Below are 15,107 nucleotides of genomic sequence, written 5' to 3' on the forward strand. Positions count from 1 at the left end.
TACATCCTGAATAATCCTCTCATGCTATTAACACCCAGAGGCTGTTCAAATATCTCCAAGCCCTGGTGATAGCAGCAGTAGTCATAACAGTTTATGGAACCTCAGGGTAGAGACGGCCTCCTTCTGTCAGCCCTTCTTCCTGGCTGGTGAGACCTGACTTCAGACAGCTAATTCAAACAGATATCCGGAGCCATCGTGATATATAGTCAGAACCTTAATGTGGCCTTTATTATGAGCTACGGCTAAAGGTGTCCTTGACACACAGTGCAGACTGCAGATGAAGTAAGACAGACTGTGTGTGTGTGTGTGTGTGTGTGTGTGTGTGTGTGTGTGTGTGTGTGTGTGTGTGTGTGTGTGATGTGTGTGTGTGTGAGATTCGCGTGGCTGTCTTCAAAGTCCTCCCTCAGTTCTCAGTGACAGAGCACCGCAGGGAAGTGTAAACCTCTCATGGACTCAGGCAGTAAAAGTGCTGCTCTGCATGGGGCTTCTCTTATCATGTGTCCTAGTGATGGAGAGTCCATCTTGATTTGCCTGGGAGGGCCATGAGGGGGGAGATAAGAGTGCAGCAGAAACGCATCTTTCCCGTCGCGCCCTCGGCGAGGATGGAATGGTGTGACAGGCCCTTTCCAGGTTTCCAGACGACGGTCACTCTGCTGCTGACACCAATGACAGCGCACAGCTGGCAAACGCAGCTTTTCAAATGACTTCCACACTGCAGCATTTTAACTGTACTCTGGCCGAAGTTCAAACAAAACCCCACAGAGAAAAAAAAATGGGATTGTTTCCTCTGGAGGGAGGAGAGGAAAAATAATCACGCTGGCTAAACATTGGCCGTGCAGTGTGTCTGGGGCTCGGCGCAATAGAGGGGTGCGAAGCCAAGCCCAACGAGGACCGCCGAGAACTTGAATGTGTGCGTCTCTGCTGACCAGAGCAGCCAGTGTTGTGAGGGAGATAGGGAAGCATGGACGCTTTCGTGGAAATGGGTGTCCGTCTGCCTTTTTGTTTTCCCCTTTTGAAGTCCCCACTCATTTTTGGGGAGCTCATCATATCCATGTTTACCATGCATGGCTGCTTTCCACACACACACACACACACACACACACACAAACACACACACAAACACAAACACAAACACAAACACACACACACACACTCACACTCACACACACACACACACACACACACACACACACACACACACACACACACACACACACACACACACACGTGCACGCTCACACGCACACACAAACACAGCTGGTGTCATTTCACACAGAGAAAAAAACTTACAGCCTCTTCATGGACTGCAGATGGGAAAAGGTTCCCGGCGCGAGCTGGGTGATTCTGTTGTTGTGCAAAAATCTAAAAGAGAACACAAGGACAGAGAGGACAGGATATCACATGTAAACAACTCTGAGAGCACTTCCTTCCACATGGCAGCACTGCAGAGCTATGGAGGAGGACTATCTAACATCATATGAGTTTATGTTTTTGGACATTTCTGTTTTAAACCCCTTACAAGAAAAACATGAAGAGTATTATGATGACATTCTGAACACTGCAGGCTATATACAACACTTGTACAGTAGCATTCAAGAGTATGAATGATAACAAAAACAAAAGCCTACTGATTACTGGCAATGGGAGAATGAAATTGCATATAGCTATGCAAATTCTAAATATTTCTATCTAATCTATACCTTAATAGCCTATTAGCACATATAATATGCTGCCCTGTAACCAAGGCTCTGTAGGTGTTGATATAGATATTTTTATTTATTTATTTATTTGTTTTTATCTGGGACAAGATACTCAATTCTGCTCCCAGCAACTATCGGACGTTATTTGGAGCTTCCATCACTCATTGCCAATTGGGCGACTACTGGACTATTGCAAAATACAAGATAAAAAACAATAAATAAAATCACAACAATTCATATCATTTTCCCTAAAATTCCTAATCCTGACACCTTTGCAAGCCCGTCTCCCCTTTCATGGACAACAATTCACATCCTTTTCCCTAAAATTACTAATCCTAGCACCTATCCAAGCCCTTCTCCCTGTTCAGGGACGACAATTCACATCCTTCTCCCTAAAATTCCTGATCCTGACACCTATCCAAGCCTGTCTCCCCTTTCATGCCTTCAGCACAGGTAGGCCTACTCTTTCTCCTAAGGCAAGCAGAAGGTCTGCACTGAATTCCACAAACAGACCGTAAACATGAGCTCTGGGAGGAAGAATTCAGATTTGCTTCCAAGATCTGACATCTGGGGGGAGTAGAGGGAGAGCAGATAGCTAACAAAAGAAAAAATCCTGTTGGCAAATTTGAGGAAAAGTTGGTAAAGGGGCTATTTCACACAATTTGAGGGTGCTGAATTCAAATATTTTGTTTACCAAGCTCAATTTTGAGTTTTAAGCTTGCTAATTAGCATAATTAGCATGATTCACATCGTTTTTGGTTTTACCATCAGATATCATAGGAATTGCAAAAAATAAGGCATTAATATACTCTTTATGTATCAGATATATTGTCGGACAGGACAGGAATTACCCCAATGACCCTCAAGTAGCAAATGAAAATAAGCTAAAATGAAAATCTAAATTGAAATAATAGCTAAAATTCAGTATGACGTTTAGAAACAAAATAGATTCCTTGATAATAAATTGATAGAATAGTAGGTGACTGCTTTTTTTCTGTAGAAAGTATTTTGTCACTAACTATTATGAACAGTTGTCAGTCTTTACAGAGGATTTACACTGTATTTTTTTTATTATTATTGTAAAGGCGACTGTGCTTGCCTAGTTAAAACATCTCACTGGTGTTCTTCTATCATTCAAATTCCAGCCATGCAGAAAACTGGAAGAGTGTGCATGTTTGAGTCGTGCTGAAGAGTGCTATGGAGATTGCATTATTTGTAAAAATAATAGACATGATATCCTTTATAGTGCAACAAAAAGAAACATTCTCCAGTGCATCATTACTGCAAATGATGCAGAAAGGGAAGTGGACCTAGTACAAATACTCAGCTATGAACTGATTATTGTCCCTGTACTGTAGCTATTGCAGATAGCGATGGTTATTTGTGAAGTGGAAATTAGTCATCCTCACTCAAGTGCTGTCTAGCAATGTGGAATGTCCAGTAGTGATCACTGCAAAAACTGCTCATTCAACACTGGTAATAGATGCTCAAGATCTAGTTATGTCTTTAGGACACCCATCTGACTGCAGCACATTTAAGAAGTATGCATGAAGGTTGGTAAGAAACTTCTGTATTGTTGTTTGGTATTTGTTATGTGGTAGCAAATTATGTTAACTATCAAAGAAATAGACCTAATGTAGGAATGCACACAGATATTGCAACAGATAATGGTGTAGGCCTATCTGATTAAGACCTGAGTGGTTATAACGTATTAAATTACACTGGGAGCAAAGAAGACTATCTTCACTTTTTTCCCTTTGCAACTGTCAAAGAAATCCCATAAAAACGGGAAGGCCTAGGGTAGCCTACATCAAAGATTAGGCTCTTCTGCATAGCATTAAGTGATTTGCATGCAGTAATTTGAACATTGAATCTAGCCTACTTTGGCTATTTAAAGGTAATTTATTGCCAAAACACCACACAATATAAATGAGCTATAACAAAAAATAAAGGACTTATTCACACACAAACTACTATTTTACTGACTATGAAAATAATAATTATGTAGGAAGTTTAGAAGTTTAAAACCAAGAATTGACCAAAAGTGCACCAAATTTGAGGGGCAGCCACTGGTTAGCACTCTGGACTTGTAACCGGAGGGTTGCCGGTTCGAGCCCCGACCAGTGGGCCACGGCTGAAGTGCCCTTGAGCAAGGCACCTAACCCCTCACTGCTCCCCTAGCGCCGCTGTTGTTGCAGGCAGCTCACTGCGCTGGGATTAGTGTGTGCTTCACCTCACTGTGTGTACACTGTGTGCTGAGTGTGTTTCACTAATTCATGGATTGGGTTAAATGCAGAGACCAAATTTCCCTCACAGGATCAAAAGAGTATATACTTACTTATACTATAAATTCAACACAAATGACTCAATACACTTGGAAGAGGCCTGCATCCTTTCTTTTCCAGATATTTTAGGATTTGGATATCGTTTCGGTATCGAGTATCAAGATATTTATGGCAGGTATTGTATCAAAATCATAATTTTGGTATTGTGACAACACTATGCCAGAGCAACTCTGTTTTCTAGATGTTGAGGATTGCAGGCTCTACCACCAACAAGTGATGCTGCTCAATGGCATATTAGAAGAGCACATTATAAAGCTCTAGTATGGAGGCAAGCACACATACCAAATCCAGTGTTACTAGAAATAAAATGTTTTTACGGTTATTTGTCGGTATGCAGTTATTAGGCTTATTCCCGCTATCTAAGTTCATATGTTCTGGATATATGAGTTGAAGGTTATTGTGCAACTTGTTAAGTTGATGAAATGCAATAAACACCTGAAAGGATATATGTTAGAATAAAAATATGGTTATGTTTGATTAGAATTTCCTTGTTTATTACATGTGATGAAATGTTCCCAATAAATTAACTATAGTATGGCTTCTTTGACTCAAACATGTATTTTAGAACACTTTAATTTGGTTTTAGTGATTACTTTTGAAATCAACCCAATTTAGGGAAAAATTAGCAAAAAAAATCACTATTTTATGTTAAAATGCTGATTATGCGGCTTAGAACTCTGAATTGAGCTTGGTAAACAAAATATTCAGACTCAGCACCCTCAAATTAGGTAAGAAGGGTTGTTTACCACCTTTTCCTCAAATTTGCCGTTAGAAGTTCTCTTCTGTGAACCTGCTATCCCTGTAGAGGGGGTTCCAGGAGGAAGATGAGTTCAAGAAGTGAAGGGGGCAGATAATGGATAGCTGTATGAACTCTAGCTCTGGGAGGGGTGGAGGCTTTATCGATTAGGACTGAATGACCATGGCATTTAGGATGACCTATAACGTGAGATACGTAAGATCCAATGTTAAGCACACAAGCCCATGAGGATTTGACCATCAATGCAATTACTCAATTCAAGCTCAGCAGGAGACCTGAGCAAAGTTACAGTGACACAATGTAGGAATGGTCCTTTCTGTCAATTGCCAATGTACTGGTTCCCATTTAGGCTAAAGGGTACCCAACTAATCTAAGGACCTGTCCACACAGAGACGCTTTTTACGCAGAGGTTTTGCTTCGTCTTGGCCGAGCGTCCAAACGAATCCTGTAAACGCACTGCCCGAAACTGCACTTTTCTGAAACCTGGTCCCAGAGTGGAGAAATCTGAAACCCGTTTGAGGGCTAGTCCACACGTACGAAACCGATCTTTTTTTCCTCCGTTTTCCCTGAAACCGCATCAAGAATATTTGCGTCCAAACGGATCCATCTCAACACGACTCAACACGTTACTTCATACCCCAGGCCTATAGGTGGCACTGTTTCTTTACAGAAATTGACCAAGAATAGGCTATGACAAAATGGCTAGTGCAAAGAAACCAGAATTGTTTGTGTGGACTGATGGTGAACTGTCAACTGTAGTCAACTGTAAAACTAATAAACTTTATTTTACGGTTTGTGAAGGATGCAGTCCCGTCCTTTATTTGGCTAACGCAGGTAGGCCTACTAATCACCTTTACTTTCTTTGGTTGTAGGATAGTCCGTGATTCACATTAGTTTTGGCTATCACCGCAATTAGGCTACTAAATGCAAGGCTTACCCAAGTTCTAGGCTATTCTGTCGCCACATTTATAATATTGCTATAAAACCTCGTTAGTAACAGTCAATACGTTTGCCTGCATCAAATCAAATCGGCGATTTGCATTCAGTGTGCTACCATCGGCTTAACGTGAGTTCTAAGCGTCTTTGTATGCTTATGTCTGATTTCACTCGACTGTGAATGCATGTATATATGTTGTAAGACATGTAAAATAAATGAATGACACTGGCACTACGCACAAATTAATGTAGCCTAAACTTACACCGCACTTTCCTAATAACTTTAAGTTCTCTCTCGTCACTGACTTACAGAGTGTAATCGTAGGTAATGTCATGTATGAAAACTAGTATTGTTAGGCAATACTATAAGTGCAAGTCCAGGGCAGCTGAGGTGTGGCGATGACAGCATCGACACGCGAAGCAGTATGTGCGGTTTCGCTGTCTAAACTAATTCAAACGGGCTACGGTTTCAGATTTCTCCACTCTGGGACCAGATTTCCAGAAAAGTGCGGTTCGGGCAGTGCGTTTACAGGATTCGCTTGGGACGCCGCCAAGACGAAGCAAAACCTCTGCGTTTACCCTAAAAAGCCGCCTCTGTGTGGACGGGCCCTGAGTTCGCTTTAGACAGCTTTAAACCAAGACATCCTGCTTGCGATCGATGATGTCATCGCCACACCTCAGCTGCCCTGGACTTGCACTTATAGTATTGCCTAACAATACTAGTTTTCATACATGACATTACTTCCACGATTACACTGCTAAGATAAATATCGCGAACTGATGCTGCGCACCGATAGCTTATGACTTGGTGGACTGTACCAGAGCCCGCTTCACGGAGAGCCTTGCCACACCGTGATAAGTCCCATTGTACCGAATTTTGGATGCAGTTCCACCAGAGTTCCACTGGGGCGATCGCCATGAGTGCAGAAATGAATGGGAGTCAATGGAGCTAGACGGCTAAAATTGTCTCTTTCACCTGATTGTCGTTGACAAATCTCAGATTTGATTGTAGTTTGTATAACTTCAACATGGGTTATAGGTCAAAAGTTGAATGAACGAAGTTCTTATGTCCTTTTGATTTCTTACAGGTTGGGTGATTGTTGCACATAACACGCTAGCATTGTGCTAATGAATGACGCCATTGACACATTTGAAAGGCTTTTAAGAACAATTAAGTGACTTTAAAAATATAATACTCAACCAAGTGTATTTTCTTTGCCTCCCCTTTCGAATACAATACTCAAATTACTTGAAAAAAAAATTATATCCCGAGAAAAGTGGATTTTGAGGGGTACAGCTCCATAGACCTCCATGCATTCTGCACTCGCGGAATGGCCCCCTCATGTGGAACCACAGAAGGAACTGCAACCAGTTCAGAAACCGGAAGTTTTTCCGAGAGTGGCAGTTCTCCTTATTAGACATTCTCTGACTGTACACTGTTTTTCCCGGGTTTTTTTATGCATTCTAGCTACTGTCAGTGACGAGAGAGAACTTAAGTTATTAGGAAAGTCGCGGTGTAAGTTTAGGCTACATTAATTTGTGCGTGAAGTGCCAGTGTCATTCATTTATTTTACATGTCTTACAACATATATACATGCATTCACAGTCGAAAGTGAAATCAGATATAAGCATACAAAGACGCTTTAGAACTCACGTTAAGCCCGATGGTAGCACACTGAATGTGAATGCATGATTTGATGCAGGCAAAAGTATTGACTGTTACTAACGAAGGTTTTATAGCAATATTATAAATGTGGCGACAGAATAGCCTAGAACTTGGGTAAGCCTTGCGTTTAGTAGCCTAATTGCGGTGATAGCCAAAACTAATGTGAATCACGGACTATCCTACAACCAAAGAAAGTAAAGGTGATTAGTAGGCCTACCTCGTTAGCCAAATAAAGGACGGACTGCACCCTTCACAAACCGTAAAATAAAGTTTATTAGTTTTACAGTTGACTACAGTTGACAGTTCACCATCAGTCCACACAAACAATTCTGGTTTCCTTGCACTAGCCATTTTCGCAGTAGCCTATTCTGTCTGTTTTTAAAGCGCAAGTTTTGCAAGTTTTGGTGAATTTCTGTAAAGACACAGTGCCACCTATAGGCCTGGGGTATGAAGTAACGTGTTGGGTCGTGTTGAGATGGATCCGTTTGGACGCAAATATTCTTGATACGGTTCCAGGGAAGACGGAGGAAAAAAAGATCGGTTTGGTACGTGTGGACTAGGCCTAAAATGGTTCAACTATTATGTTACACAGTGCAGTACCAGGTGTTCTGGGCTCACATCGGCAATGTCAGAGATTACATCCTCCAGAGTAGCATCAAAATGAGTTTGATGCCGTTATTTAAAGACAAATATAGAACAAGGCTGGACATTCATTCCTCTGTAGCCTGGACTGAAAACAACATTTCAAAAACAGAACAATCACAAGGGAGTCATGAGGGAAATTGCTTGTCCTGATGTTACAGGAATTTTGGAGCACATAAAGATCATCTGTATCTCCTACTCCCTCCGCCCTCCCCTCTCTCTCTCCTGCGTCATGAAGCGTAAACAAGACACTCCTTCAACGAATGCTCTCTGTTTGATTTGATTACTAGTGCACAGAGTTCTTCTTTTGGACAGTTCTGGATAGAGAAGCAAAGGTGAAAGGTTAAAGGTTAGGGCAGGTCTTGCCACTCACAGGCGTTCAAGCTTGGGCAGATGAGCAAAGGACTCAGGCTCTAAGGACTCAATGTTGTTGAAGTGCAGATACCTGCAAGGGAAAAGATTTACAAAAGGTCAAGAAAAACAGACATAAAATAATGATAATAAAAAAAACATATCACTAGCATAACATAACACTGGCATTCACCAAACAAGCTAAATGCATACTAGTAGAGTTGTATGTAGGAAGTGGCATGGCAGTGGCAGTAAGCAGTAGTGCATAGTTTGGAAGCTCAGGAACGCGTTTGTAAACTTTATGCTTCTGTGCACAGTCCACAAAGACACCTAAAGGAACAGGGCTTTTTGATTTATGCTACACCCCCATTAGTAGCAAGGTCATGACCCTTTGCCATAAAAAAGACACACAGCTGGATAAGTAAACTACTCTCAAATGGCTCATGGAGAATGAAAGCAGGGAATACATACTAGAACCCAATGTCATATTCATGTAAAATTTCTATATGCATGTTTGTGAATCAGGCAACACATGAACTAAGCAAATGTCTGTGACATACTAGTGGAATTAAATGAGAAGCATATGTTTGCATAGCTACGAGAAGCAGAAAACTCTGACTCATTACATACAATTGAAGTGTTAACATTATGATTTCTACTGACGGAGAATGATACATCTTACCAGAGCAACCATAACTGGGAGAGTTGTTACATATGCACAGACCTTATCCAAGTCAAATATCCAAGAGAAAACACAGCAGAATGATTTGTTGCACTTTATTGGCATCAGCCAGAAATGTGGCAAACTCGTTTTCAAACATGTTCTTTCACAGCAAGTGTGTGTGTATGTGAGTGCATGTGTGTGTGTGTGTGTGTGTGTGTGTGTGTGTGTGTGTGTGAGAGAGAGAGAGAGAGAGAGAGAGAGTGTGAGAGAGAGAGAAAGAAAGAAAGAGAGAGAGAGAGAAAGATACCTGAGCAGTGACTTCATTATGTGTTCAATCATTCCTAACAGCTGAACAAACAGTTTCCCCTTCAAGCATAAGGACACAATTACAATTATTCAACCTTGTGTCCAAAAGGCTCAACTGCTCTGTCACAGTTTGGGAGATCCCATTACTTGAACAGCTTTGATTTGTGCACTAGCAATTGTGTGATATTTTAATACTACTGATAAGAAGACAAATATCTGATGGTAAAGTAAAAGAACGACGAAGACAAATCTCATTATAAAACACTAGGCCTGTAATGCACAGTACTGCATACTTGTGGCTGAAACACAAATACAAAAAAAAGGAGAAAACACAGCTATAGCGTTGTCATCACCAAATAAAAGATTTCATTACCATATGGGAATTCCACACAGTTAAAAGGCAACAGGCGGCCTTAGTTCTAATTTCTCTGCTATATAAATAGTCATTTGTTAAGAATGGATGTGGTTTGGAGGCTGGTGAAAGCTCTTTAAAAGGAGGGGAGGGGGTGCACACGGCTTGTTTATACACGTCTCTGTTGAGAAGCAGGCATGCTATGGTAATAACCTGCAAAGAATGCTACAATACTTTACTTTCCATTTGATTTAAAGCATACTCTGCCTACTTGGTATGCAATAATCTCTTACTAAATGGAAGAACAATATAAACTACTCTCCTGAACATTAAACATTGTGCTTCAATTAATCACTTCAAATCCCCTCTAGGACTTTCAATGAAGTGCTCTGTGAATGCAATAGATTGTCTGAGAAGGGGGTTATATATACAGGTTGCAGAGGGAAAGAAGAAAGCTTGTCTGTAGCTATGGAAAGACAACAAACAAACAAACAAACAAACACACAAACACTTCCGATGATGAAATGTCAATCAATGTCATAATGCACATTGCATAGGCTTACACAAGTCTGCAGGCATGAGCAGAGAATAGTGCCTAGAAGTTAAAACACAGAACTAATATGTCTCGGAGTTCACTGGTTTGGGGAGTGAACTCACAGCTGATGTGGGCAAAGCAATGTCTGTACCACGACTGGGCAGAACACAGGAGTGGCAAGCTGGACAAGATGAGGCAAGCAGCAGGCTAGAGGACACAGGTAGGGCACAGACCACCCAGCAATGGCTGTCAGAGGCTGCTGACAAATCGGCCCCAATCCCAGATGCAAGGGCGCCACTCACTTGTCAACTGAATGACAGACATGGGCGCCAGTACACATGCTCTAAACATGCAGGGGCTGGAGGATGCAGCGGGTAGTAGTGGTGGTGGATGGGGATGCTACACAAAGTGCACACACGGCATGCATGGAGGGACCATCGGGAGCTTAGGGTTCTTCGTTTGCGTCCCTCCAAGTCCAAGTATACAGTGTGCTGCCTTGCATTCAGCTTTGGGCTTACAAGCACAGGGCTGAAGGGAGACAAACCCACCCTGAGCTTTGCGCCTCAAAGCTATGCAAGGTGATCTGACAACTGCAAAGTGGAGCTGGAGCTTGGACTGCAGAATGGGAGAGTCCCTAAGTGGACTGGCAGAGGGCATCAGGGAAAGGTCAACGGGCTACAGAGGTTAGCACACGAAGCACACGAGGAGCAAAGGAGGCGGAGGGAGGACGAGGTCACTTACAGTTGCTCTAGAGAGACAAGCCCCTTAAATGCCTGCCTGTCAATTGACTGGATTTCATTCTTGTACAAATAGCTGAAAGGAGAAATAATCAGTAATATTAGTAACACACAAAAGGGTACCAACTGCTGGGGGAAAATGTAGACTACTTTGAGAGTCAGTAATTGCTGCCAGAATGAACAGATGTAAGGAGTCTTTAAGATGGGGAATTCCATTACTTGTATAAATTATCATGTTGCTTGTTTAAGCTACTTTCTCATGGGGATGCTGTCAGTTTGAGAAACCAGCAAGATAATTTATAAATTCACAAGTACAGTAATGAAATATTAGTAAATCATAACAGCAATATGAAGCTAGTTATCATCATGGGACCAAGTCCATTATGTCACCAATACAAGGGCGTTAATTATGGTAAAGTATCTCCAATCAAAACACAGCTGGAGGAGGCCATCATTTATATGTCAGAAAACTGAAAAAGGAGACACAATAAAACACAGAGACTATATCAACATTATTGTTGGCATTGGAGTGGCAAAGTAAATGTTAAAAATGAGAGGTAACATGATCAGGTATATAAAATTATAGTCTAACATCTGAAGACAGCAAACAGCCATTCAATAGATAGTACCTTCTAGAAAGAATAAGATTTTGTTATGAAGGAGGGTATATATTATTTCACAAATATAGTACAAAACACACCAACTCCTAAATATATTTATACAGATATAAATACTATGGCGCTTCAAAGCCTTCTATCCAATTAAACCATGCATGATTGTTTGGCTTCCTCTATCCAATTAAACCATGCATGATTGTTTGGCTTCGAGTGCTGCATTGCTGTGCTTTGCACCACATCTGGTGACCACACAATAACCCTCTTGACATGAGCTGTTGCTCTGGTGATGGCGACTATGCCTCTGAGTCAGTGGTGTTCGTGGGAAAGAGGAATCTCGGCCTGAAAAGTCTTCTCTCCAGGGGCCGTTTGGTGGTGCTGGGAATTGGCGGGCCTGCATTGAAATCCAAGAGTGCTCAGTGGCCTTTTCCAGTGGACTCACTATTATTTACAGGCAGTGTACGCAGCACACAGCAGGAAATTAATAGTGCTGTCCTTAAGCGACTGCCTAGCACTTAACAGCGTCTGGGTTGGACCAACTGTGAAAAAAAGCAACACTGGTGCCAAAATGGTTGCATTATATATTTCAACAACTGAGCTATTGTTTTTGGACAAATGCCTTGACAATATTGTCCAGGTTAACATTTTTTGGGGGGTGTTCTCAGCATGAAAATGATACTCTCGTCCTACAAACACATTAGTCTGACAACGGGAAACCACTGCTACTCAATAACCCACCTTATGTCCGTCACTTGTCTGTGTGTGCAGGACATTCTAACCTGACCTCGACATCACAGAGCTGACCTGTGACCTGGGTGGTGCCAGTTCATGTCACTTTATATAGCCTGTGGAAAGGTTTTTCATGATGGATATACAAAGGCATCAGTCGTCTGAGGGAGCACATCATGACAGCCCACTAGAATGACAGGGCAGTTTGCTGTGATCACAGGGGCTGTACTTCAGGGCTGTCTTCAGATTAGCTGTACAACACCCCGACCTTCAATTAACTATCCACAACAAGCCCATGGGGGCATATAGCCTGGTGATTATAACATAGTAATGGATACAGTGGGGGGTTGAGAGAAGGCGGCAGGGTAATCAGGATAATGGGGTGCAACTTCCAGAGGCTTGGAGCTAACCTCCCCTCCATGGCTTTGCTGCACAGCTGGCTAATTCACATGAAAGTTCAGGAAGTGCCATTTGCTTGTGATGTTTGGGCCGTCCTAGTGCAGCTGTGGTGGTGATACTGAGAGGAATATGCTCAGTCATGGACAGGTGTGCAGAGATGTGAAAAGGCCAAAAGATTTCAGGGCTGAATGAATTACTACTGGAGGCAGACACCCCAGACCGGTTGCTTTTCTTACTGAGACAGAAGGCATCGTAGGAAAGCTTCCAGATGATGGATATTACATTGGCCGACATCTGATTACATCTAAGAGTGGGAGAATGTTCATGAAACATGCAGCTACCCAGTAAACTCAACTGAAAACCTCATTGCTTTGCCTCCCAGTGCATAGCAACTCCAGCAACACAGTCTTTCATGGACACCAGCCAACAGACACAACTGTTTACATGGCAAAAAAGCGTATAGACATAAAGAACACCAACACCCACCCCTGTAGAAAGAAACACCAAAATTGGATGCAAAAAATATACAATGTCTTCCAATGCCAGATTAATGGCACTAAATTGTTGATAGAAACTTGGAAGAGTCAGTGATTAGGGTTGGGCGAGGGGAAGGTGGAGTGTAGAGGAACGCTTCAGACAAACACCTAATATCCAGTCAAATGCAGACAACGCTAATACCACAACTGAGGCTTATTGCTTGCTAATGGGGCTATGACTAACAAAGGCAGGAACTCTGCCATGCCCCCCTCCCCCATGCTAAACACAGCTGAGGCTGGTCTCAGTGCTCTGAATGGTCTGGGGTTTTAAAGGGGGAGGGGAAAGACAGTCAGACAGATACATTCAGGGCGATTAGCCATTAACCTCAAGCAGGAATGTCTCGGCTCACACTTCCCCTAAGTTGTTCAGTTTTCATTAAGAACAATGAAGTTGAACAGGGATCTGTGTGATTGAGGATAAAACTGTTCCCCAGCTTTTTGAACTTGGACAGAGTTGAGTTATGTTGAAACAACAACTGTCAGTGCGTCGGGTGAAGTTCAGCTTTTGTGAAAGCTGGCACTGGTGAACAGTCTTTGGTGTGTGTGAACTTGGGCTAGGATTTGAGGATAAATCTCATTAAAGGCCTGTTAAAAACAGCTTTCTCTGATCAGACATTCTTTTTTAGCTGCATCTGGCACATTCTGTACACACTATTTTATTTTCATTAGCATGGGATGATAATGCTTCATAGCATCTAATAAAAACAGAGACAATCATCAATCAATCAAGAGCAATTTGTGATTAAAAGGCTAAACTTACAGATATTTCAGGTTTTCCAGATCTTCAAAGGCTCCTCTAGGGATTCTTCTGATGTGATTGTTGTTTAAGAGGCTTAAAAAGAAGCAAATCATATTAGCTTACATGATCCTAAGGGTATTCTCAGAATTTCAGTATTTATACAGTAACCAGTCTGATGGAAGATAAGAGAGCCACATCATTGGCTTAACCATTTAAACTGAGCCATCAAGTGTATCAACTCCCAAATTCAAAAAATTGAGGTGTCTTCATGCCTTTGACTTATAGTCGGAAAAAGCCTAGTTAAGTAATACACCTATACACATGCTCACTTTTATTTCTCAACTGAAAACAGCTGCCTTCCACGTGCAAGTCATGACAGTTGGGAAGCTAACAGTGAGGAGATCACATGGAAAAAGAGACTCTGTAGTGTGGCAGGTGGCTATTTTCGTGCTAGACAGACACTAATATTGAACTTTCTCATGGTTTGAGGACAAATGAGGCACAAAGGTATTCTTGATTGTTTGAGCTGGAGACTGACATTGCATTGCAAAGCCAGACAAGACTTGTTGTTTGTGTACTAAACTGTTAAAGAAGTGTATGAATTCCATTACATTAAAGCCAGACCAAGACATATTGTTACAAGGGTTTGTGGGTTAACTAAACGGAATTGTTAAAGAAGTCCTTAACCACTACACTTCCATCACAATATTTGCAACTGGGGTACTTGTGGGTTGCGTTCAGTTTGCTGGTGGAAGTTAGTCAAGAGCGCAATCAGAATTGGATGGATGGATAAGGTTGCAAGCTAGGAGCAAACCTAATTCCCACAGATGAAGAGTATATGTTTAAAAGCACATAAGGAGGGCTCCACAGAGAGGGCAACTTCATCAGAGACCTCTAGATTGAGGGTAGATGGAGGGTCCATCTACAGTGACATATGGTACTTACAGGGTGTTGAGGTTCTTGAGTCGTCTGAAAGAGCCTGGCTGTAAGTCTTTTATTTTATTGAATCTCAGGTCTCTAGAAAGAAAAACAAACAAAGAAAAAAGACAAATGAGCCATTCACATTTTTGTTCTACAATTTATGTAACATACAATATTT

At 41.8% G+C, this 15,107-nt stretch overlaps 1 protein-coding gene across 4 annotated transcripts in view; it reads right to left on the reverse strand.

The window, feature by feature from the left end:
• Window positions 1-15,107, reverse strand: part of LOC125283974 (peroxidasin) — a 54,656-nt gene that overhangs the window by 25,812 nt on the left and 13,737 nt on the right. For 3 of the 4 annotated variants that reach the window (XM_048227586.1, XM_048227588.1, XM_048227589.1), the window contains exons 2-6: window positions 14,954-15,025; window positions 14,030-14,101; window positions 10,996-11,067; window positions 8,420-8,491; window positions 1,291-1,362 (exon numbers count right to left, since the gene is read on the reverse strand). In XM_048227586.1, the coding sequence (XP_048083543.1) occupies window positions 1,291-1,362; window positions 8,420-8,491; window positions 10,996-11,067; window positions 14,030-14,101; window positions 14,954-15,025 (360 nt within the window). The remainder of the gene's footprint in view (window positions 1-1,290; window positions 1,363-8,419; window positions 8,492-10,995; window positions 11,068-14,029; window positions 14,102-14,953; window positions 15,026-15,107) is intronic. The other variant, XM_048227587.1, reaches the window with a different exon arrangement.

This window comes from Alosa alosa, chromosome 19 (assembly GCF_017589495.1).
Source record: "Alosa alosa isolate M-15738 ecotype Scorff River chromosome 19, AALO_Geno_1.1, whole genome shotgun sequence".
In the NCBI taxonomy this organism is placed as follows: Eukaryota; Metazoa; Chordata; class Actinopteri; order Clupeiformes; family Clupeidae; genus Alosa; species Alosa alosa.